Genomic DNA, 27,665 nt, shown 5'->3' with positions numbered 1-27,665 from the left:
TTAACAGAAATATTATTATATTTAATGCGAGTTATTCATATTTAATAGATAACTTACTATTTTATACGAAAAAAAAAATAAATAAATAAAAAAAAAATTTAATTAATTAATTAATTAATTATTGATAAGCAAGATACTAGAAACGATTTAATCACGAAATTAAATTAAACAGCGAGTGAAAAATTATTATTAATATTTTCATTAAATTAAATTTTTTTTTGTTTTTATTTTATTTTTTTTTTTTTAACTGAGCAAAAGTATTTACTCGGTCTGTTGATAAATTAAAAAAAAAAAAAAAAAAGTAATTGTAGTTGTTATTATTGAGTAATGTAAGTTATAACTTAAAGTAATACACATTAATTTAAAAAATTAAACACGATGTTGAAGCCCCAGTTAGAAGCGACTCTTTAAATATTTATGATGGTATATAAATTCATAAAGACAATTTAAAAAATATAATAATGGGTAATAAAAAAATATTAAATTAAACTTTTGATAATATTTTCAAATTATAAATTAAACAAAAATTATTTCCATTATTATTTTTTTCATAAGAAAACATATATACAAAATTTTTTATTTTGTTTCATAGTAAATTAAATTTATTAATTTGTTTTTTTTTTCTTTTCTTAAATTTTTAATTTGACAATTAGTTTTTTAAAACGCTTTTGATAAGACGTTTTTTAAGGCAATGTGAGAAAAAATAACTATAATTACTATTTATATTTAGCTCTCCTTAAATTTAAAATAATAAGTTAAATTAAAAGAAAAAAAAATCTTAAATTAACCAACTCGATTATTCTGTCAAAGTTTTTTTTCTCAACACGTGTCCATAGTTAATAGAATGTCGATAAAATAGTAAATATTTCTATTGCAAATAATTACATATCACAATTCCACTTAGATTATACTTTTTTTTTATTCTCGTAGGAAGATGACCAACAAAATGATTTAATTTATTAAAAAGTAACAAAAAAAAAAAAACCCTAATTAGTTATTTTAATAAATAATCGCTGACTTTAATTTGTTTCAAAATAAAATTTCTTATTTCATAAATTTGCGGCTTTTGAAATTAGTTATTTTATTTTTTACATCAGCAGATTATCTCACTAAATAAAAGTTTGGAAGACAATTTACCGTTTACTCTATTTTGAAATACTTTATATAGATAATTATTATTAGTACAACTATAATATTTTTTTGTCTTATCGACGGCTCCTCCAAAAATTAAACGAAATTAAACACGTGTCCATATTACACGATAACTTATTTTTTCATGCGTAACATAAAGAAGCAATTATCATTTTTTTTTTTTTTTCGATAATAGTGACAAAAAATAAAAAAAAATAAATTAATTAAAAAAAAAAAAATAACTAAAGATAATTTTTTTATATACTGCCGCGCTAAGCAGAGGAGAGATAACTTGTGTAGAAATACCATAGCAAGTTGCGCACTTGTGTGCTTAGCGCGGCAATAATCTAGGGTAAAAAAAAAATCGTAATGTTATGTTATGTTATGGAATATTGCAACGTTTCACACGGTCATGATTGTCGTCGCTTATAGATCACGGTATTTAAAATCACTGAATCCTAAATCTATTATACTAATTTATTTTAAACGCACACATAAAAAAGGGGCTGTCTTTATACGTGATATTGTTATGGGATCGTTGTTATAAATAATTATCATAAGTAACCGAACATAACTGCATGGATTGAGTAAAAAAAAACAGTAACGGTTGTAAGAAATGTAAAAAAAAAGGATAATAATGAAAATGAAAATTGCCTGCTTAAATTTTCAAATTTTCAAAGTCTCCAATGGTACTGCTAATTCTATTGAAAACGGGTAATCTGGATTCGTTGTTCGGTGACAATGGAGACGGAGTTCTCGGTATGAGATCATCAGTAACTGAATGCTGATTAATTAAAACACCCGGTGGACTTGGACTTTGTCTTGTTGCAGCAAGAAGTCCAAAATCTTGACCAAAACTAAATGCAGTTGTTGGTAAATTCCCGTTAACACCGCAGTCATCACTGAAAAAACTGGCCATTGAATTTGTCGGTGACTGACTGAGACTTGAAGAAGGTGATACGGATTCAGCAGTGCTACCAAGTGAAAAAGTTGGACTGAGGGTTAAAGGTTTTGGTCGGGTACCAATAGCAACTGAGTTTGTTTGGTGACTGTGCTGCTGCTGCTGCTGTTGCTGATGATTATGAGTCATCAGACTCAATGAATTAGCTCTCAATAGCGTTGAGTTGGTGAATGCCGTATGCTGGTTGCCGATATTCAATGAATTGGTTCTCATTAACGGAGAATTAATGTTATTAATTGCGCTTATGGCTTGATGAGGACCCGTAGCTATTTGTTCCAGCAATGAAATATTTAAATTGGCGGCAGCTGCGCTGACATTTAAAAATGGTGTCAGTCCCATGATGTTTGGCTGTACGCCACCTAATTGCTGATTAACTTTTTCATTATGAATTCTCGCTTCTTCGAAGTTGTGAATAAAATGACAACGTGGCCCGTAAGGACAGAATCCAATTGTATGAAATGTGCGGCATAATTCTGTTTTGTACTTCGGATGACGCGTCAAATTGCGTAGCTCGTTGTACCCATGGGCAAACTGACATTTATCTCCGTATTTGCAAGTTCCAGACTCTTCAAACGGACGGCAAAGTTCGGTCTTGTAACGAGACGTTGGCTCACTTACACTGCGATCTAATTTGCGGTGTTGCTCAAACAGAGTCACTAGAGATGTGTAGCTCCGTCTCAGAGGTATGTGACCTGGTGATGCCTGGACGTTCATTGATTCCTTGGACTTCATCTGTCCGCCAGCGCTCTGTAATCAGTAAAAAACAGACGTTTTTTTAAATAAAAACAAAAAAATTGTTATTAATGTAATTATTTATTGTGGAAATTTCCACGGGTAAAATTCATCGATGTAAACATCCTGTTGTTTACTAACCGAAACGCTTTATATACCTTTCAAATATAAAATTACGTGTGTACTTTCATGTGTGTACGTGTCGAGTATGTACTTAAAGGAATTTTATAAAATTTAAATAATTTAAAAATAAATTTAATGATAGTATATTTAGAAAAAGTAAAATTTTAAATGAATTTATGTAAAAGTATAGTTTAAGTTTAGTTGTAAGTGCAGTTGTGTGTGTCTGTAAGCATTAACTTTCTCCTTCATCGTTATAACTGAAGGTCATAAGTAATTTGTAACTGTTAAACAACTTTCAACCGGCAACAACACATAAGTGCCCATATATCTGTATACATAAACATAAAAAATGGTAAAAACATGGCGGACAAAATCGAATGGCAATAATGCTTTAGACAACACAGGAGATTACGTTGCGTAATTCAATAACCGTATACTTTTTTATGTTATTTTTCTGTATATTAATCACACATTCTCATCACCATTCACTTTACTGACCTTCTGTAATCACTATTTAGCTTCTCTCATTGCCATTATTATTTTTTACGGCATAATATATATGTATACGTAATTCAAATTATTCTAATGCATATTAATGAGTTGTAACAGATTTTTATTGAGGCCCGCGTTTAATTAACGAGACAAAAAATAATTATACATTTATGTGTACGTTCGTTAAAATTAATCGACTTTTGACCGCCGGTTTTATTGTTTATTCTCCGTTTCTCGCTCTCTTTCTTCGAGTTAATATATATATCTATGTATGTATATACATATATATATATATATATATATATATATATATATATATATATATATATATAATACTATATACAGTACGAAAGACTTGGTCTTAGTCTGAGCGGACGGAAGTCAACAGACCGTAAAAGGTTTCCCTTTCCGGAGCAAAAGAGCGTGTCCGCAACCCTTTCGCTCGAGTTTCTATCGCTATTTCATCCGTCACATTTATATATATACATATATATCAGTAAAGTTACTGCTTATACTTATTGATATTTAAAAATAGCTAATAACCCATTGCATAAAATATTTTTTCCATCAACAAAACTAAAATCCTGAGAAAGTCTAGACATCATTTGTATCAATTATCCAGAGTATAATAGATCTCATCTTTTTACTTTTTATTTTTTTTTCTTAATAATAATAATGACGGTTTTGGTTGAAATGTTGATGTGAATAGAAACCAAAAGCAGTAGTCAATACCGTAGAGTAAAATAGAAAGGCCTGTCAGGTTCGGTTTCTTTTTTAAAAATATGGTAAATTTTAAGGTACAAGTGAACTACGCTATAGTAAGAGGGCACAAACAATGACGACAAACTACACATTCACTAGTGAATTCGCTCAGAATTTTAAGTACACAGACACAGAACGTGGCAGTACACGTGGATCTCTAGGGAATTCACTAGACAATAGAATGAGGGGCGAGTGGTTTCTATCCTGGCCCTGAAATCGAGACATGCAACAGGTCTCTGTCTGATCCCTGTCCCACAGTATAGCATTACATCATGTATTGGTACTCCAACATTTGTTAATTTTTATTTTAATGATCCGCCATTAGCATCAGGTGAAATAACACTAATATGAAAATTAAATAAATAAATAACCTCGACGGAAGTGACTTTGTAAAGTATACAATACAAAGTTAATACCGGAAATCGTACGAGATCTCTGATTAAATTAATTAGCAAAATTTATTTTCTGGGCATCTTGATCTCGGTTATAAATATGATTTGTCTATATCATATTTTATATAAATCTATATAAAATCATCAATAATAAAATGTCTGTTTATCTGCAAAGAGAAAGGGAAATTATTTTACGAATACCACAAAATTACTAAGCTATAAAAATAGATTTCTTAACGTAGGTCATGCATATACATCTAGGTAAATGGAATATGTGATATTAATATATACATACACATATATATATTTATATACTATCGGTTTCTTTGTCTCGTGAGAATTTTTCGAGGTTCTTTTGTCTGTTGTCTATCAATGTCAATGACGTTAATGAAAAAAGATGACGATGCAGATATCCGAGTTATTTTTGGAACTGAGTTATCGGAGCTGGTGAATAAAATTTAAAATAATTGTTATTATTAACAATATTATTATTAAGACAAGTTGACGTTTGTTTGTATTGTACGAATAAAAGATTAAAATTTCACTTTGGAGCCGACGGTCAGGAGAAACTCATAAGAAAGGAGAGTCGTTAAGTTTCCCGAGCGAGTGAGCGACGCGCGGTGAGAGTCAAAAATACGTTCTTGCTATCGTATTTCGTTAAAAAAAAAATAACTTGTGTCTGCTGTAATTATAATTCATTGATAAAAGTATCGATTATTAACATGACAATAATAAATTAATTAAATAAATTATAAATTACCTTGAAAAGATGCTCGCTGCACTCGTATATCGGAGTGCTCATAACAGCAGTAGACATTTTTGAGACACGTTTAGTTATAATTTATAAAATAATTACGCACAATTACACTAGTCAACTTTCCTTTGTGAAACCGCCTGCGCTCACAAGTTGACTCACGAATTATTTCAATTACGATTTATTTATTATTTTATTCTTCTTTTCTTCTCTCAGCTCACAGTTTAAAACTTCACTAGAAAAGTTTACTTTGTAATTTCATTTATTTAAAATATTTGAATAATTAAATAAAAAAAATAAATACCCGTTTATTTTTTTTAAATATTTTTTTACTGATCACTGGTTGATTATTATTTCATTTAACTACAACTAAATTACCACAATAAAAATAAACACTTTTGTTATTTATTGTCGCGTCACTGATTACCATTTGTGTTGGCACTAGTGACACTTATTTATTAGTACGAATATAAATGTAAAAAAAAATATTTTATAAAAAAAAAGGTAAATTTAAAAATTTAAATTTAAATTCAAATTTAACTTGGCACTTTTTAAAAATCTGTCAGTTCAGTGTCTCGTTACCCACAAGAAGAATTGCTGCGACTTTATTATAAATTGTTTAACTTTAACAATAAAGTTGTTTATTACTCGTCTATCCTGCGTTGGGTTTATGGTAAAACAAAAAATAACAAATAGCAATCCAACTTATAGAGCCTTCGTAAGCTGACTGATTGAACGCGCGCACCCGTGCGTGCCGCCGACGCTTCGTGAGCGAAAAACTTGGAGGACAAACGTAAGGCGGCGCTAAGTATCGACCAATAGGAGACGAAATCGAGGCTTGGCGGGCGATCTGGAATTACCCCCACTTTTTGTATATTAACTTTGAATTCGTGTATGTCTTTTTATACTGGATATATAATATATACACGTATACTTTATGGTGGATACAAATCCACACACTTGTACTCCGTCTCTTACTCTGCGTAATAATCACAGCCAGTCGACTCTTTCTGCAACACAAGTCTTGTCTAGAGACTCGTTACGACTCGACTAAACTCGAGAAATCTTACTATACTATATACTAAATACTATATATATATACTATATAATACACTCCCCCAATGTCTTTAACTTTAAAACTTGTCCTGTAGACTTAACTCTCAAAGAAGAAATAAGACTTGGCAACAACGCCCAATAACAAGGGTCTCGGTCTTTCTACTTCGCATGTTCTTTAATCTTTCAGTGAAAAGCTTTTACATAAACATTTTTTTTTTTTTTTTATGTTATCTACTTATGCATATTAATCACTCTGTAAATTTATGAGTAATACACTCGATTTAATGATTTAACTCATATATAATTATATTTTTAAAATCGTTGTTATTGAATCAATGATTGTAATTGTAGAATATATATATATATGTATGTATGTATATGTATATGTAAGAGTGAATTTGTGTGATTGTTTTTCCTGAGAAATTAAACGTGAGTATAGACTTCCGTAGGCATAAACTTTGGCATGAATGAAGACTATATGATAACTTTTATTAATGCGCGCGCAATTTATCAACAGCTCAAATTATACTACTAAATAGTATCAGTAATAAATATTATTATTTATATATTTTAATTGATATTCATTTCTCAGAATTTTATTTACGCAATAAAATTTTTTAAAATTTAAACTGGAAGAAATAAATTTTTGTAAAATTATTTGGTTGAAAAATATTTATATTTTTAATGAAGTATGAAAATTTTTGTTATTGATAATAATATGAATATTTGTATGAAAAAAAAAATAATTTAAATTAAATACTCGAATCGGATGCGTATTGGCTGTGACAATAAACACGAAATAAGTCATGAGAATGTTTTATGAATTGAAAAACATCACCCCTATGTAGAGTAACTTTAAATACCATAAAAACCGTATGTTCAACAGCCCTGAACAGCCGAGCCCAGCCCTCATCTACCCGTATGTGTACTGGGAAAAAAAAAATATAAAATAAGAAATAAGTACACTGACGAGAAACATTTCTAATTGATCCTACACTTGGTCACACGTGTCTTCAAAGCGTTGATTTGTTGCTCCATACCCTCAGATAATTCTCTTCCAGACCTTATTCACACACCATTATATTACGCAGAATAAAACATATCTTCATATGTTAGTAATAAAGTTAATATTTAAATTAGAAGTAGTGGTAATTTTTAATAACTTTCACATAAATCAACTTTTTGATTTTTTTAAAGATTGTCAGTTTATATCTACGTATATATATGTGTGTGTTTATACATATATTGACAAGATGATTAGATATTCTGAAGATGATAAGACGTGTACATTGGGGAATCGTTATCATTTATGTATATTTTATTGAACCATCTGTGGTTTATGACCAGACTTTTTTTTATTTATCAATCACGCAATAAGTATTTTTTTTAAATTTCAATCATTCAAATTTACCGCTACTTTTTTTTTTTTTTCAAGTATTTAATATTCAGAGTAATTAGACTTTTAAAGCAGTAATTATTTTATCATTAACCTAAACTAATTGTAAAAATTGTAGGATATATATTTTATACATGAATATATATAGATATATATGTATATATAAAATTTTAATACTGTAGTCTTGTGAAGACTTTCACTTACGACTTTCCCTTTCTACGAAGGGCGAATCTCCATCACTTGCATAAGCAGAGTCTATATACGATGTAATTATTTACAATATCATTGACACAATTTAATAATAATAATAATTATAATTATAATATATTATTATATATTTTTAAATTGTTAGATTTAAATTTCATTATTTTGTTAAACTTTTACAAACATACATATAGATAGATATATATATATCTATACGTACGTGCTTAATGTGACGACGCTAAAAAAATACGTATATATATGCATATATATACATATTATATTGTACAAAATGCGAATGAGAGACGTGGAGTGGAATTTTCCAGGCCTATCACTACCACAAACGTGACGGTTTTAGCTTATCGTTTGTATATTAATACCAACATTACCGAACTCATCCTATCTGTAATATAATAAATTTTTATATTTTTTTTACCTCGTTTTTATGGCGTATTTTGAAATATTATTTTGTAAACAGAATTAATTGCGATATTATTTATCTAAAAGTCATACTGGTAGAATTTTTTGAATTTTTCGAGATAATTGCCATGGAAATTTATTAATTTTGTGTTAATATCGATTTGTTGACATACTTTGAGAGATTAAAGCATAACTTTAATGAAAATACAATGAGAATATTTAAAAATTTTTATTTTGTGATAATTCAAATATTGGCGGGGATTCAAATTCAAAAAATTCAAAAAAATTGTGTTAATATCGATTTGTTGACATACTTTAAGAGATTGAAGCATAACTTTAATGAAAATACAATGAGAATATTTAAAAATTTATATTTTGGGATAATTCAAATATTGGCAGGGATTCAAATTCAAAAAATTCAAAAAAATTGCGTTAATATCGATTTGTTGACATACTTTAAGAGATTAAAGCATAACTTTAATCAAAATACAATGAGAATATTTAAAAATTTATATTTTGTGATAATTCAAATATTGGCGGGGATACAAATTCAAAAAATTAAAAAAAAACTATAGTTAATTTATATAACTGTGAGTTTATTGAAGTCTTGATGTGAAATTAATTTTTAGAAATTAATTACGCGTAAAAAAAATAATTTTTAATTAAGATTATGGTTTTGAAAATAACTATCAGCTTTGAAATGAATATTATTCAAAATTAATTGAAGTATGGACGGTAAAAAAACAATTATTTAAATAAAATAAAATACATTGTGATTTTAATTTTTATGACATTTATGACTTGGGAATTTTAAGTTATGTAAAAATAAAGTATATGAATAAGTCAATTTATGTCATTAATTATATTTTCGTTTATATTTCTGGCTGATTTGAATTTTCCGATGATTTCAAGTAGGGTAGAGGACCGTTTTCGACCACTTTGGGTTCAGTTTAGGGCATAATTAATTTTTAAAATGTGGACAAAGATACTTTTATCACCCCGTTACAATGGAAATTTTTTTTTTATACTTTTTCAATACCCAGGTAAAAAAATTTCGAGCAAAAAAAAATAATAAAACTTTTTCTGGACCCAAAAGTGGCCGACAAAAGGCTCAGGTACTGAATACAAGGCCTAAAAATGCCCGAAAACTTTCAATTTTATTTTTCTGTATTAAGTTGCTTGTAATTTTTATAAATTTATTTAAAAAAAAAGAAGTATTCGATTTCTAGTCAAATTTTCGGTGTGTTTATTAAGAATAATTAAATTTCGGTGTGTTTTTGATCAACTTTCGGCCTTTTCCAATAGAATTCCCCGGCTTTGTCATGATTTCGACCAGATTCAGCCATTTTGCTCAAATATTTTTACCCGGGTAATTAAAATAAAGTATTAAATGCCCAAAAATGGAGCAGTGGCCACTGGTACTTCTACTTTAACCTGCTTCAAATTCCCAAAAGAAACAATTAATATTCTCATTAATACAGCAGTTAATAAATATGTAGCTTATTTAACTTTTAAACTTTCGGGTATTTCTTAATATTTAAAAATTTATGAATACATATTGTGTTGATAATATCTCGTGCTTGAACACGACGTGTTTTTTACACTTTATAAGTCCCCTAAAACATTTAGTGCGTACTTGTAAATTATTATACTCATATTCGTATTCATAGTCATACATATAAATATATATGTTTAATACGAGGAACTTAATAATAAGCGCACTTGGTTAAACAGTTAATCCTCAATAGTTATAATATTACATATACACATATATATATGTATCTAAGTAATTCTTTTCCGTATATGTGTGAATTAATTTTCCTTTCATATACGTCCATCTTCGTTGAGTTTAGAGATAGAAAGTAAAGATATTTAAGCTTTTATAGCCTAGAGGGGATATAATATTTAAAAGCCGATTTTAAAATTCAAATAATTCATAACATCCGATGATATTTTTTATTACTTGTAAATGTTTCAATGATATATACATACATCCATATGTTAAGTGTACAAATACAGCTGTAATATTTAAGTATTTACTATAACTTTCAGTTGTTATATTCGTATATAAATATATGCTAATTCATTTATATACATATAGTTTGAATTTTTATTATTTGATTTATTGGTTTATAGATATTTTCATTTAAATGCTACTTTATACTTTTAATCGTACACATAATACATATATTTATGTATAAAAAGAAAATGTAGTAACCAATATCAAAAATAAATACAATAATAGTAATAATATACATATATATATATGTATGTATTATATTGAAGTATAAGTAATTTGAGTCTAACAACTTTCTCAAAATTTTTTTATTTTCTCAGATCGTTTTACTTTATTTTCGCACACATGGAAAACAGATGTGCACATATATATATATATAATACTCTTGTAATAACTCATTACAATATACATAAATATATATACAGAAGCTATGTTTGTCACAAAAAAATTTAATCTTTTGTTTAAAACATAAAAAAAAAAAAAAAATTACCACCCGATAAAAATATCCTTTTTCAAATTTATATTTTGATTCAAAAGATATTTTCTGTTGACATATGATAAGCCAGGAATAAATATATACTAAAAAATCATCTGTGGTACATCTTAACTAATTCTAACATAACACTATTTTTTTCTCTCTTTTTTTTACGACTGACATCAGTTTTCCAGATGGTTTTTTTTGGTCTCTAATGTGCTATAGTCCCTATGTACCAAACTCTTGAGCTAACCAGCTATAGCTTTACCCTCATCTATTTCTTTCTTTGTGTGTATGCTTATAACCTGCCTCAGATCCTTTTTTTCTTCTTTATATTTCTTAGCGAGATGAAAGCGGAAAGACTGCACCCTCACATTTATTATATACATATGAAAAAAAATAAAGAAAAAAAAGAATTTACTTCATCGGCTCTCAAGTTGCAGCAGCATATACGTGGGAAAAACGGTTATTTTTAGAAATAATATTTTTCTTTTAATTTATCTTAAATAATTTATTATTAATACGTCAAAATATAATTTACAAATACGTGTTATTATGACAAACGAATTATTTCAGTCACTGATGATGATAATTGTGATAATTAATTATTGTTTGTTTAACCACGCGAATTTAATTTATACAATGATAATAATAACAATTATTATTTTATTTTCCATTCTTTTATAAATCTGCTGTTATTAGTAGTCGAAATTATAAATATCCGAGGGAAGAAAAGCCCAAGGTTGTAAGGTTACGATTACGATTACGTGAAAGGGAGATTAGAGACCGAACGAAGTATCCGTGACCGAACAAACTTTATAACTTTAATGGCCTGCGATGAATTTTAAATCTACATTAGTTTCAATTCATAACTTTTTGAATTATATTTATAAGATCCATGCAAATATATCAACTATACGGAAAAATGAAAAGAAAAATTAGTTTCACATCTGAACGCAGTTTTTCGAACAGAAAACGAAACATTTCAAAAAATCTTTAAAAAATCATAATTTTAAGTAACGATTTTATTAAATAGAATTTCCAGTAGTAAATTTTATAATTTCAGACGTACTTTCAACTCAATATTTAAAAAAACACTTGAAACTTATTTTTACTGAATTTTTTCAAATTTCTGGTTCAAAAAAATTATGTAGCCGTCAAAAAAGTCAAAATCAAGTTATTTCTTTTGACTCGGGATCCTAACGCCGTTTTTCGAACAGAAAATTGGAAAGATTTGAAAAAATACTTCAAAAATTAAAGTTTTAAGTAATAATTTTATCAAAGAGAATACCCAGTAGTAAAATTTACAATTACAGATGTACTTTTAACTCAATATTTAAAAAAACTTCAGAAACTATTATTTGACACGAATTTTTACTGAATTTTTTCAAATTTCTAATTGAAAAAAATTATAGCAGTCAAAAAAGTCAAAATCAAGTTATTTTTTTTGACTCGAGATCCTAACGCTGTTTTTCGAACAGAAAACTGGAAAGATTTGAAAAAATCCTTCAAAAATTACAATTTCAAATAATAATTTTATTAAATAGAATATCCAGTAGTAAACTTTACAATTTCAGATATACATTTAAGTCAATATTTAGAAGAACTTCAGAAACTATTATTTGACACTAATTTTGACTGAATTTTTTCAAATTTCTAATTGAAAAAAATTATAGCAGTCAAAAAAGTCAAAATCAAGTTAATTTTTTGACCCGGGATCCTAACGCAGTTTTTTGAACAGAAAACTGGAAAAATTTCAAAAAATCTTTCAAAAATTACAATTTCAAATAAAACTTTTATTAAACTGAATTTCTAGTTATAAATTTTGCAATTTCAGATGTACTTTTAACTCAATATTTAAAAAAAATCCTGAAACTAATTTTTACAGATTTTTTAAAATGATTCCAGTTTTCCATTGAAGCGCCGGTTAATCCTCGAAACTGTAATTTTTCTTGTTTTCTTTCCCGTGTATATATTATTTTAAAATAACAAACTCCCAGTGAACAAATCTTGGGCAACACACACACTCTTAACTCGAGTTGGGTATAATGTGCGGGGCTGGTCACTTTCGTGTTCAGGCTCCATCGAATCCGCCTCGACCTTGGAGGGATAATAAAATCCTACAGCAACATTTTTTATTTTCATTTAACCTTTTTTTCATTCTTTTTATTTTTATACTCATGCGTAATAATGTAACATTTTTTCAAATTTTTTCCCAGTGCCAAAATAGCCAAATTTATTTTTTTACTCATTCTCATAATCGCATCCCATTAATCAGATTCTACTGATAATTGATCACTCGTAACTTTGTACGATAATGAAAACTACCACTACCACTCCTACTACTACTACTACTACTAATAATAATATAAATAATAACAACAACTTCAATCTATAAATGAAAAATATATAACTTTTTTACGTGACTGTACCAGTATACTTTTGACGTCAACTGTACAGCCGGCTCAGTTGTTTACATTTAAACTACTCCAGGCGATGTTGCCAACTCTAGAGACCTGTTGCTGGTCTTTGGTTGCTGGGTTGGTTGATGTGTTGCTTGTTCGCCAGATCGACCACGCCGCCAGAGATCGGTCATTAATTAAATTTCATCAAAACGTGCGTATATATACATACAAATTACATATATATACACACACTAAATCTTACTGGCAAATTCATCAGATTATTTAAATAATTCATCATCCTCAATTATAAATTAACAATCACCAATTATCAATGATCAATAATCAATCATTTATTAAATTACCAACTGAAAACCATCATCCAATCATGCATATATTTATACATTAGTATAAATAGTATGAAATTTTCCAAATACTCAATCGAATTACGAGTAAAATAAATATTGAATGGTGCTTAGTTGAGCAATAAAGTAATTAATTATTCCCGATAATGAGGCCTTTATATATTTCATCATTCAGTGTATTTATATATATATATATGTTTAATGGGTATTAATAAAAGTATAATTTATAAATTAAAGTTGAAAGTGCTACTGGCAGTAATTTTTATATCAGTTTGCTTCTAGATAGCACGTTATCGTATCCGGTTTCTCTGATTCTCATGAAACATTGTTAGTTGTATTATAATATACTTACAGACACTATTATATATACATATATTTATGTTAATATAATATTATAATTATAAAATAAGTATTAGTATTTCTTAAAACTGTCTAAATATATATAATAATAACCATAATGGCCACTATTCATTGATAGTTATCAATAAAACGTTTAAGTTGAGTAAATAGTTGGTATCCTCGGTATTCAACAATGCATTAAAGTTATATACATATATGATAATAATAACAAGCAAGTTTGAAGCAGTCATGGTTGAATAAGGTCCTTCGAAAATGCGGGTAAACAGGACATGTTATTTTTTGCGATTTAAAATCACGGTAATGTGAAAAAATCAGCAGAATATGGACGTTTTGTTTTTTTTATGACTAAACAACATGAAGAAGGACTTAATATGTATGTAAGATATATGTGATAAATGATAGATGATAGAGATTTGCGTCAATTCTCATCTTGCGTAAGATTTTTGTTTTGATATTAAGTGTAGTTGATTATATATCAATGCTAACTTTTATATGATATATCATTTTTTTTTACTTCGTTCACGTCATCAATGATGCATGTGTACGTTTATTTTTCCGTAAAAGCAATTTTTATTTAATTTTTTTTTATGAAGTATGACGTCTATTATTTCGCGCAGTTTTTAACCAAACGGTTTTTCCGAAATTATTTTTAAATTTATCCGCTTATTTTTTTACGTACAACTCATATGTATTGTAAAATAATTTAAAAAAAAAATGCATATGGAGGAGATGTAAAAAATTGTGTACATATTTTTAAACATAAATTTTTTTTGTTAATATTTAATTTGTTTATCAGCAGTAAAAGTTTTAGATATCTGCTATTTTCAGTATCATTTAAATTTTTTGTTTTTAAACAAAGTTTATTAATCTTTATATGTAATCCAATTGTCTGATATATTTTTATATATCAATCATTTTTTTATCACTCAATAAATATTATGTTTATCTAATCAGTGTTAATTAAGTATGTGTAAAACACCAGAATGACAAAAATTTATCTCTTGTGATAAGTTTATTTTTATAATTTACGAAATCATAAATTAATACTGGGTGCATTTTTTTTCAAAATTTTTCGGGCTTTATGTCGCATTCCCGGGTCAAAAATAAAACTTGATTCAGGCTCGCTTCACCTTATTTTCTTTTGAAGTTATCGATTTGCCGATGATTTTCCGTTAAGATCTCGACTTTTTCGACTTAAATTAAATTTTTTTAAACTTTTTGAACTTTTTTCATCTTAGTTTCAACTTATTCGTCTTTACTTCGAGCACGATAGTCATTCACCTTACTTTTGACTTGCTGAATCAAGTCGAAAAAAAGTTATTTATTCGTCTTACTTTTGCCCTAATATCCCGGGTCAAAAATAAAACTTGATTTAGACTTGGTTTACCAAGTCGAAATTTGGAGCCGTTTTTCACAAGACAAACTCGATTTTTTTACGGAGGTATGAAATATATTAAGTTTTCGACTTGGTTTAGACTTAACTGGCTTACTTAGTTACGATTTAAGACGAAAAAGTTGAAATCAAGTCAAAACTGACTTGATGTAGGCTTATTCGACTTAAATTCTAAGTCGAAAAAGTCAGAATTAAGGTGAAATAATTTTTAAATATTAAGGCGAATAAATTACTTTTTTTCGACTTGGTTTAGCAAGTCAAAAGTAATGTGAATGACTATCGTGCTCAAAGTAAAGACAAATAAGTTGAAACTAAGATGAAAAAAGTTCAAGAAGTTTAAAAAAATTAAATTTAAGTCGAAAAAGTCGAGATCTTATCAAAAAATCGTCGGCAAATCGATGATAACTTCAAAAGAAAATAAGGCGAAGCGAGCCTGAATCAAGTTTTATTTTTGACCCAGGATATAAAAATTATTTCACCTTAGTTTTGACTTTTTCGCATTATAATTTAAGTCGAATAAGTCTTGATTTAGACTTTTTCGCCTTATATTTTAAGTCGAAAAAGTCTGAACCAAATTAATTTCGACTTGATCTTGACTTTTTCGTCTTAAAATTTAAGTTGAATAAGTCTAAACTAAGTCAATTTCGACTTGATTTCAACTTTTTCGTCTTAAATCGTGAATAAGTAAGCCAGTTAAGTCTAAACCAAGGCGAAAACTTAATATATTTCATATCTCCGTAAAAAAAAGTGTAGTTTGTCTTGTGAAAAACGGGCTCCAAATTTCGACTTGGTAAACCAAGTCTAAATCAAGTTTTATTTTTGACCCGGGAATTGATAAAACGTTTTATCGTTTAAATTTAAGTATCGACTCAATATTTATATATAATACTATATTTTATTATCATAAAAAATCGATTTCGTCAGAACAGAATGATGTTTTTACAGACTTTAAGTTCAATATTTTACTGTGATAAAAATTTTTGAGTTTACTATTGGGTCATAAAGTATTGACTCAAATTTTAAACTTGTGTTTGAAAAAATCGCATTAGATTGTGACACGTCTACAGATCCCTAGAAGAAAGTTTTCTTGTCAGTACTTATGGTAATAATTCAAAATTGAATGATTGCCATACATGAGTCATTTGCTGTAGGGCAGAGGTACCGCTTCCGGCGACTTAAGGGCCAGCTTTGGACACTTCAAAAATTTAAATGTAATTTGTAGAGGACGTAATCAGATAATTAATATTTAAACTGTGTACAATAATATTTTTACTACACCGTTACTATAGAATTTTTTCTTTGTACTTTTTCGTTACCCAGGTAGAAAAATTTTAAAGTAAAAAAAATAATAAAATTTTTTCTAGACCGAAAAGTGTCCAACAAAAGGTCCAAGTATTGAAAGAGCCGACGACTATTAAGGGCAAAATTTGGCCGATAACCAGATTCAAAATGTCCGACGATTTGAAAATTTTCTGTTCTATTTTTACCGATAAGAAAAAGCCAATTAAATTTCTGAAGATACAAAAGGAAAATAATGAAATCAATTATTTTGTACAAAAAAACTCGGTTTCCATTTAGAAAACCGCTTTGTATTAAATTTGAAAATTCTCGAACCAAAAATATATTGAATCAAAAATTTTCAATAGCATAATTTCCTATAGAAAAAGAAATATCTTTTCTTCGCGTACCATTGAGTTTCAAACTGAAAGTTTTCCTTGAAATTAACTCAAATCGTCCCTCTTTTTAAAATTGTAAAGGCATATCGTATTCAAAAATTACCAGAGTTGCATTCAATTATGTAAAATAGGTTCACTCAATAGTATCTTTTTTCAAAAATTGAATATTGTAAATTATTTCATTACTTATTCATTTCCATCGCTAAAATGTTACGACTTTTCATGAATATACTAACGACACATTTCAGTTATTGAATTTTAATTCTTCCATATGTCATTGAAGCCATCAATCGTTATTAAAACTTTATATTTAGTATTGTTTTGACAAAACCTTGTATTCTCGGGTCAAAAAAATAACTTTATTTTGACTTATTTGACTTAATTAACTTCATTTTGAGTGCTATAATTTTTTTAAATTAAATATGAATCTTTTAATTCAAAAATTTAAGACAATTTTGACTTAGATTTGATTTATTTGACTCAAAAATTCAAGTTAACTTCAAATTGAAGTTACGTTGGCTTCGACATGACTAAAATTTCATTCAAATTCAAAGTAACGTGGCTTTAATTTGATTTCGTTGTAAATCGATCCAAAATATGACATTTTAGTCAAAAGGAAGTCAAATTCAAATATCTTTTCCATTTAATAAAAAAAATAACTTCGTCTTGACTTATTTTCGTCTTACTAGACTCGTTTAATTTTCAATGTTTAAAATTGCGCCAAATTCAAATTATTCTTTTGACCCGGGTTCAGACAATATTTCATATTAACATTTGTATTAATATTCACCTGTTGAGTGCGTTGTGCATCGCAAGGGGAACTTTTAGACAAATTCGCAAGGTGTACTATTATATTCTGGTTTTAAACTCTGACTATAAATTTTTTTTAAACTAAATCTGTACGCGGTTACATATATACATATATATATACAGACTCAAGACCATGACGCAGGTTTTCCCCTCTGAAACCACGATCCCTAAATATCCTTACAAAAGAAAATTATACACGCATAACCTTTCGTGTAAATAATATTACACCTGTATGCTGTTAATTTAAAAAAAAAAAAAAAATAATAATAATAATAATAATAATGATTTTTATCGCGTGTTGTTATTATTTTTATTTATAAATTTAAATAAAAGCGACAATTTTTTGCCGCGCATTGTCCATAATTATAATAGAGTCTTTTGATTCATGTGGAAGTTCCAATGATATGGAACGTAAATGTTTAAAAAAAAAAAAAAAAACGAGAGACTATAGTGAGTCATTGATGCATTTAATGTACGAGGGATATAAAAAGACTTAAAATAAAAAAAATAAACATACACTGAATAAAAGTGTTAGTGTATGACATGATCAGATACAGAATATGTATGAAGAGTGAAAATAGCTGTAACCCCATGCTAAGATGACAAGTGCATCACGTGAGTCTTTGACTTTTTACCCCTGTTAGAAAATTAAAACACATTGGCACCACATGCGTGGGAGGTCGTCAAAAATATACGAAAATTTTCTACAGAATAATAAGCATTTGAAAAATATTAAAAGCAAAAACTGATCGGTCATAGTTTTTAGTCAGTAATTTATACTTATACTTGGCTTTAAATAATTTAAGTACTTGGGATAAAATATGAGAGCACAGTAAAGTAGTTTGTGTTTCTATCCCATGTGATTTCAAGCATAAGATAGGGCATGGCCTGGAGTTTTTTTATGTTAACGAAAAAGTAAAACCGATAAGAGTGTTTGAAGAGGATTATATTTTAGTGACAGAGTTTCGGTGCCTAGAAAAGTAAAACCGAGCGAGTCGTAAAAACTGAGTGTAACAAAATTGCCAATGCCAAGCTAAGATCTTTTTGTGTTTAAGAAACTAAACGCAGTAGGGTTTCTGCTAGATTTAAACCCGCCACAAATTACTATTTTAACATCATAAAAAGAAAAATAATGGCGGACATGGATCTTTTAAATTAAATCTTTACAATTTGAATTTTTTTACTTATACAATATATATAAAAATAAAAAATACTATTCACTGAATGACATTGAGGTAACACAGTCTGTATGATTTTCCTTATACCTGTTTGTCCACTTTGTAACTCAGCAAACCCGATCAACGTAAATATTATAAATAAAATGTCTACAGATCGCCCGTTTAAACGAAATAAAATATTCATTCTTATAATTTTATTCAAACTATAAAACTTTAAACCGGAAATGTTTCTTTTTTCATGTTAATTAACAACAAATGCCTGTATTTTCTTATTTTAGTCTACTGTAGTAATTTCAAAAATACACAATTATTTATCGTCATTTCAAGATCACCTAAAATAGGAAGAGCTCCAAATGATAAGATATATATAAAAATTGATATATTAAGTCTATTTTTGATTTATAATTTCATGTGATACATGAGGGCGTAATTCTTTATGGAAGAAATGAAAGATATATCGCATGCGAACAAAGGAGTAGGTTTTGTATCAGCTTATATACGTGTTTGCCCCACCTATATATATATATATATATATATATATATATATGTTCATATGTGTACACATATGCATATATATAATACCTACGTCGTTCTCATACTTAACTTCTCACACGCGCACGCATATATATATATATATATGTATATATATATATATATATATATATATATATATATATATATATATATATATATATATATATATATATACTCATAAGCATCAGTAGTTGACGGACAAAGGAGAGGTTCCGTATCGCGCCGCATGCGTTCATGGCCGTACACAGTGCGTGTTTATAATCTTCTATATATATATATATATATATACGTCATAGTTGTACATATATTTTTATTAACACAGTAAAGCTTCCGTTTACCTTAATTTGTTTTTTTCATGGCTAAAAATCGTTTTTGAAAAATATATATATATGTATATATATTTCCCAATATCACCCGTATCAGCAGTAAAAAAAAATTTTTTTTCAGGCACACGTGTATGTACATATATATATGAATGTTATTTTACGTACATGTTATTTATATTTTTGTACAGTAGCCAAATTTATAAATATATATAAATACATAAAAGTAATTTTATCAATTAATAAATAAAGTTATAAAGAGAATACTGTTTTATGATGGACGTAATTCAGTATTTATTATTGATAGATGAATTAAATGTGTGTGGATATACAAATGTTAATACACATATTCAGTTGGTTGATTTAAAGTAACGCAATTTAGCGTGTACTTTTTCCGATGACTGTACACTTCTTGGAATGGAGAGTATCTTTAATACAAGAGGGAGCGAGAGATCTGGGCAAACAAAGCAACCAGACGAAGAAATTTTATTTTATTTTATTATTCACAAATACATCTACACACAATACATATATGTTTATTTTATATCTATTGACTTCTATCACTCAATAATTTAAAAAAAAATTTCATCCTCTAACTTAATCCCCATTCACTTTTATGTACCCAGACAAGTACTTATTGTTAAAAAAAAAGTTTATCACATCGTACGCAAGTTGGGTAAAATTTATCTTTGGTTTCCATTCCGGGTTATCGTTTTAAATTAATTGGAGTAGTGGACCCATAATTGAACACTAAATTTATACATTAAATTACATATATACATCAATAATACAATATGCAATATAAATAATAATAAGTTGTGTTCTTTATACATATATACAACTGTCTTTTTTTAATTTTAATAAATAATAATAATAATAATAATAATAATAATAATAATCAACTTGATACTTACTTGGCCATTCAACTTCTTATACTAAATACGTGATTACGTTATGAATTTATTATTTTTCTCAAGGATACCCGCATACATACATACATATATATAAATATATATTAAATGTACATGTATAAACATATATATATTTTGTTATCGCCTTTTTTTTAACACTAATAATAATTTACTAAGAAGATTATGACTCTAAGATAATTTTTTTTATTTTCAAACATCGAGTCGATGTATATCTGTATAAAAAAAATATATGAGGATTGTGTGATTGTGTTATTAAGACCCGTGGCTTAATAGTATGTACACATATGTATGTGTGTTTATGTATAGTTGAGTAGAGAATGAATTGATTAATGCACAAAGAAGTACAAGAAGATGGTGGGACAGAGCGTGATCAACATCTGGTAATTTCGGATATTGACGTCATAAGCGGTCGCACAGTAGTCCAGAGCAACAAATAAGAGCAATGAAATGATGAGGCGGTCTTGGGTTGTACACTGAGCACTAAGTACTCTATAACCACGACTCTGCATTTATTTTCTGACAAGAAGGTATAGGAACCATCGCCAGTTGACCTCACTCATTGTTTCTAATCCCACAATAAATTGAAGCTGCAGCTGTACGAGCAATTGATACAAATTTACAGTACAGTCCGACTCATCATCTTCATTCAGAATATTACCAAGAGTAATTTATACAAATACATGTGTGTATTCCAGCTACTTTTTTTTTCACGGGTCAAAGTCGCTCGGAATTTTTTTTTATTTCCCATAACTGTAGAGAATTTTTTTTTTTATTATAATTTTTATTTATTTAGAAATTTAAATTTAAATTAGGGGTGTGCGAATCGGGTTCGAATCTAATAGTTATATTCGGTTCGAAATTTGAATCGAGTGATTCGAAAATTACCGAACTATCCCAGGCGGCACAAAAAAAAATTGTTGACTTTTTATTAAGTTTAAGGCAACAATTTGTTAGAGTGTAACTAATTGTTAACATAAAGTTAACAATTTTTTTTTGTGCCGCCTGAGATTCGTCATTTTTCTAACTATCCGCAAATTTTCGAATTATTTGTAACTTTTAAATTTATTCGATTTGAATCGAGTATCTGATGACAAATTCTGATGACCCAAGTAGAACAGAGACAACTTTAAGATGTCTTTTGAAAGGATGACAATTTTTTCTGTCCCAAAGTTACCTTTTTTGGTATAAATACGACATGCAAATGTTGGTTCTGAAGACAGAGAAGAGTTGTGTTGTTTTTCCTGTCTTATTTCATTTAAAAAGTCGAGAAATAGAACCTCGTTTGAACCTCTGTAGTAAAAAAACGGAAATAAGCGCAGCATAGAGGTTCTAGAATACGATTATTTGCAGCCGCAATGCGAGGTTGAAATTGGAGTTCATTTTTTCGACTCGGGCATTTAGATGACTTATTTAATCACTATTTGTAATTTACTTTTTGCCGTCACTTGTGTTAAGTCTTTTAACTAGACATTTTTTCGATGACATAAATTTCTGATCGTTTTGTCAAGATATTGGTGCCTTACGATACATCAAAAAGTTGCCTAAAAACTGATATCTTATAGATGTCACAAAGGCAAATGTGCTCCTTGTGCAGCTTTCAAGTATTCAATAGAGATTTTAGTTTTTGAAGTAACCAAAAATAACTTTTTCGAAAATTCGTGTCTAAATTCTATTTACCTCTGGTAAAAATTTGAATTATTAGAAAAAATGTAACAATTTTCAGTCGTTCAAAAGAAAATTATAAAATTTACGAAAAATTCAAAAAGTTCGTCATTCGCACAGCTGTAATTTATATACTGAAATTCAATACAGTTTCCATGCATTAAAAATTTTATTATCTGAACCATAAAAATAGTAATTTAAACTTAAAAACTACTAATCACCTGAACGAATTGTGAAATTCATGTTTCAAAAGAGACCCTTGATTTTTATTTCAAACAGTAATTTTTCAAATTTTACCTTTTTCTGAATGGAGATAAATTACCCAGCCCCTACGCCTTCGAAAATTAGCCCTCAGTTTTATTTTTTTTTTCCATGCCACGACTCGTTAAATTTTTTTATAGATTCTAAAATTACAAAACAATTTAAATCTCATAATTATTTTTAAAAAATATTAAAATAATACTAAGATAATTTTGAGCGAATTCCAGTAGTCAGACCCCCATTTACTTTCATTAGAATAATAATTAAACAGATTTAAAATAGTTTTAGCAATAAATCCATCCAGTCAGTAAGAAAATAATTCATTTTCAGTCTTTAAATAATTTTACTTAAATAAATACGAGGACCGAATATTGGAGTATAAATTTTAAGATTAATTCAATTTTTTTTTTTTTAAATTTAGACAAATGTATAAAATTTTATAATTTATGTACACAGACAAAAGTATTAAGAATTTTAATATAAAAAAAAGATATTAGATATTCAGTAAAAGATTCAAGTCAGAGGAAGTTTCAAAAACGTGATGCCGTTTTTAAAAACTTGAAACAAAGCTCTGAAGAAATAGTGATAAAAATTTAACCGCGTAAAAGATATATAAGGAAAAATAAAATAAAACAGTATACAGTATACAGCAGCAACTAATAATAATAATAATAATAATAATAATACATAATACCGCGTACGTTTTAACTCATGGTGTAGTATTGCGCGTCGCGTTACGCATATGAAATAATCCCGTCATATGCGTTTAATGATTCCATAGGTTTTTATGTGCACCCGCAACAGACGACTGATATTTAAATTAAAAAACAATACTTCTACGTAGTTTTACAATTTTTATTATTAATAAATTACGTATTTAAATATATAATAACAATAATCAGCCGATGCGCTCAGTAAAAATTTTGTTGTTAATAATAAAAATAACTGATGGGTCTGCGAATAAGAGACCTGAAGAGTGAAGTAATTTGCCATAGAATTTTTTTTTTAATATATATATATATATTTTTTTTTTACCTCACTATGGTTTTATTTTTTATCCATCTTCTTTTAATGCTGCTCTCTTCCTCAGCATCTTCAAACCGCCAGAGGAATAACAGAACCTGTTTCGTCTCAACTGCGGTGCTTATATATATGTATATATATTTATTTTTTTATTTTTAATCTTTTCTCTTTTCAGTTGTAAAGATGCAGCTTCATTTCTCACTCAGTTTCATGTATACACAGCAAAACGGCACTATACAGTATTATACTTCTACATCATACCACTTACACTGCACCTCCCAGTTTTTTTATTTTTTCCCTTTCAGTGGTTCAGTTCAGTCTCGGTATATATATATATTTTTTTTTTAATTTTTTTCTTATATATTTCGTGATAGTCGACTCACTCTTACTATTCATTACTCCCAAGGAAGCTCTTAACGAGCAGAAAAAATGATAAACAAAACTCCCTGACAATTCATCATTCCCAATACCTGAGTGCGCATGTACATATACGTATAAATTTTTCCTTATTTTTATTTAAAATTTCTAGTTGACGATTCTGGTTATCGGATCAGTAGATCTAGTATAGTGACGTTAATTGCCGATGGAGTATAAACGCGATAGCGAATAATCACCACCGGAAGGAAGTGTGTGATAATTTGGAGTAGCTTCCATTCTCACACTGACATATCAATGTATTTAAAACTAGCAATACATTCCCTGCGAGTTATAGAATTTTTAGCGATATCATTTTTTTTATGGAGTTAAGGTTCATATTTAAAAATTGTAAAAAAAAACTAGACAAATATCCTTTCTGTCACTTTTGCTGAGTAATGGGATGAGAATTTTATCAGGGCCAGACTGAAGACCCTCAGCCCCTGTTTGCTGGAAAATATATGAAATGTCATACTTTAGGAGGAAAACTAATTTTCCAAATGATTTTTATGAAAAATGCGACCCATTTCCTAGGAAAGCTGAAAAAAAAACATTTTGTTTATTTATATAAATTTTTATATGTACAGGAAATATATAAAATATATTTGTAATTGCAAAGACGACTGCGGTTAAAATAATGCATCATAGTCAACTATTTTTAGATTTTATATGAAACTATGACAGGATTTTTTTAAATGGCGCGAAAATTTTATGGAAATTTGAATAATTTTTTAAATTGAAAAAGGATTTTATTGAAATACTTTTTATAATAAAATATATTTTCGGATCGTATGCAAAATATGTTGCTCATTTTAGGATATTTTATATTAATATATATCACATATATATATAAAAGTTTCCTGAGTGTCAATTTAGCTGACAGTTGTCAGTTTTTAAAATTTTCGAATCAATAAATAAAATGTAAGAATAAAAATAAATAAATACGTATTTTGAAAATTTGAAATCAGTACGCGCGCTTTTCTCAATTTAATTATTTGAATTTATTTATTTTATTTATTTGAAATTTATAAACTTTCTCATATCTGCTAAATTCACTTATAAAATATCAAGGTTAGTGCGAAAATTCAAATGATTCTGAAGTTAATAGACAATTAATTTTCAAATTTTTTTTTGTACGTATTTTTTTATGAGTGTGAATGTAGCAGACAGTTGTCAATTTTTTAAATTTTATAACAAATGAATAAAATGTAAAATCCATAGGCGTAATTTTTAAATTTCATTATTTATATTTATATATTTCAAATTTCCAAATTGTCTACTGTCTGCATTCACACTCATACTTTTTTTTATAATTTATCGTTTTGAAATAAATCCAAAAATTATTAAACCTCAGCCAACTTCAGTATCTAAATTCAAAATGTCTTCCATTGTGACCCTGAAGTTAGTAGACAATTGACAGCTTTCATTTTTTTCTTTCAACAAATCATTAAAAAAAAAAATGCACAAGTAGAAAATTAAAAAATCTACCTGCGCAATTATTTAAATACTCGTTTTTTTAAAGTTTATCGTTTTGAAAAAAAAAATTAGACGTCGACTAACTTCCGTATCATCTTCCATTTATTAACAGACAATAACCAATAAAAAAAAGTGAGTATCTTATACGTATCCTCTGCTACTGCAAAGAGAAAAAGTGAATATAATGTATGCGCATATGAAAAAACTAAAAAACCAGACAATTCGTTAGCAAGTATCACACGTTGAGGCATTCTTGCGTCAAGCCATGTCAGGGAGAGTGTCGTGCAACAATGCACGTGAATATGCAGCTCTTTGAGTATTCTGTGGTCATAAGTACACATCATCATGTCGCATCGTCTCCTCAAGACGTGTGATGTTGTCTCAGCAATTGTAAGGGCTCCTGGCTCCTGGCTTACGATCAAAACAAAAAAATTTCATTTACATACATCACCCATCATTATCATAAATTCATCAGCACATATCATTATCATCCTCGATACCCAGTATCGCTATTAAATTACCCGCAAAAATCCCATGTCACAGATGACTGTCATTCGGATTTGGTAACACGATCGATTACCGCCATGTCTATTAAATTTTGTCAATAATATTATTTTTCAGATGATTCGGGCGATCATGGGACACCTGTATGCCCTGTAGAATATTCCGGGTAAAAAGATAAATGTATAAGAAGGGAGAAGTTGAGAAAAAAAAAGAATTTAGTGCATCCTGTTTAGGGGTGAGCAAGAAGGAAGAAAGAAAACCGGTATGTCTGGTTGGTCTGGTCCTTGATTTGGAGTGGTATGTAAGTAGCCAAGTGGTTCCTCTATATGATACCATCATCTCCCTTTTCTTTTCCTTCTATATTATATTCTCTTCATATATTTACTCATTCACTCGCTCGCTCCATTCCCTTACTCACTCATCCCATGACATTTTATTTTTTATGTTTATTATTATCTATATCTTTTTAAAAATACACTTTTACTTATGCTAATCACCGTAATTTCATCAATGATTTTATCATTGTTGCATAGTAAAAGTTATTTTATTCCGTCTGATAGTTGACACTTAACTTATTGATAAGCGTTTACCCGAGTTAATTGTATAATATAACCAACGAGTAGAGTAATGAAGTCGGGTAGAGGTAAATAACAATGGATTTACCAACCGAGAATTGAGACGAGGGAAAGTGTTGTCCTACTTCCGTACCGTACGTTTATTTGCTTGTAGTTTCTTTGTACCATACACAATATAAGACATTACTGCTGGCCATGTAATACAACATAAGTCGCGTCTATATCAATACAGTGGATTACTGAGACCGCGAATTGCGCGTAAGTCATTTACTGAGTACTTGGATTGAGTTTGCTTGCGATTGCGCGAGCCAATCATCCGAGTTGATGAAAAGAGATAAATATGTAATTATAATTATTAGAGAAAATAAATCAGGATACCGCGAGCATGTTATTATTCACTCGCGAAAATACGTGGGTTATTAACTTAATTATTTTATGTAACTTAACATTAATATGTTATGACATTTGTTGTTTCGCAAGTGTGATAGGTATAAATAATTTATTTTGTTGGACTCTGGTTTATTAATTTCCACAACTCATTATTGTAATTTAATTATCAAATTGATACATGAACTGTAGTACGAAAAACATATTTTTACATTTATCGCTCAAGTATTAAACATAAATAATATTTATTATAATTATAGTAATATTGCAGTACTTATGAGGAAAAATAACTGTACAAGTTTAAATATAAATATTATTAATTTGACATCATAAATGGGCAATTTAATATTGACCGTTTAATTAAAAAAAAAAAATGACTTTGGTAGAGCGGGTAATTTTAAAAAATTAATAGTTAACGAAAACAATAATTAAATATTGGACTGTGAAAAGTATGAGTATGAATGTAGACATCAGACGA

General features: G+C 28.1%; 2 protein-coding genes across 5 annotated transcripts in view; one reads left to right on the top strand and one right to left on the bottom strand.

The window, feature by feature from the left end:
• The window catches only part of LOC130672097 (uncharacterized), a 99,827-nt gene that overhangs the window by 28,752 nt on the left and 43,410 nt on the right, over positions 1-27,665 (top strand). Inside the window, exon 10 of one of the 3 annotated variants that reach the window (XR_008990623.1) lies at positions 26,343-26,522. The gene's annotated coding sequence lies outside the window, so the exon portion shown is untranslated. Of the gene's footprint in view, positions 1-26,342; positions 26,528-27,665 lie in introns of those variants that run through there. The other 2 variants (XR_008990622.1, XR_008990624.1) reach the window with 2 other exon arrangements.
• LOC130672101 (protein TIS11) lies at positions 274-6,308 on the bottom strand. Of its 2 annotated transcripts, XM_057476394.1 has the most exons (3): positions 5,652-6,308; positions 5,354-5,582; positions 274-2,839 (listed from the first exon to the last, which is right to left on the bottom strand). In XM_057476394.1, exons 2-3 carry the CDS (start codon positions 5,408-5,410, stop codon positions 1,790-1,792), a joined length of 1,107 nt encoding a protein of 368 aa, XP_057332377.1. In that variant the 5' UTR covers positions 5,411-5,582; positions 5,652-6,308; the 3' UTR covers positions 274-1,789. The 2 variants fall into 2 exon arrangements, with proteins under 2 accessions (XP_057332377.1, XP_057332378.1); XM_057476395.1 differs by lacking the exons at positions 5,354-5,582; positions 5,652-6,308 and adding an exon at positions 3,446-3,464.

The sequence above is a fragment of the Microplitis mediator genome, chromosome 7 (assembly GCF_029852145.1).
Source record: "Microplitis mediator isolate UGA2020A chromosome 7, iyMicMedi2.1, whole genome shotgun sequence".
Lineage (NCBI taxonomy): Eukaryota > Metazoa > Arthropoda > Insecta > Hymenoptera > Braconidae > Microplitis > Microplitis mediator.
Note: the sequence above shows the minus strand (reverse complement) of the source record. Positions and strands in the feature narration are given on the sequence as shown.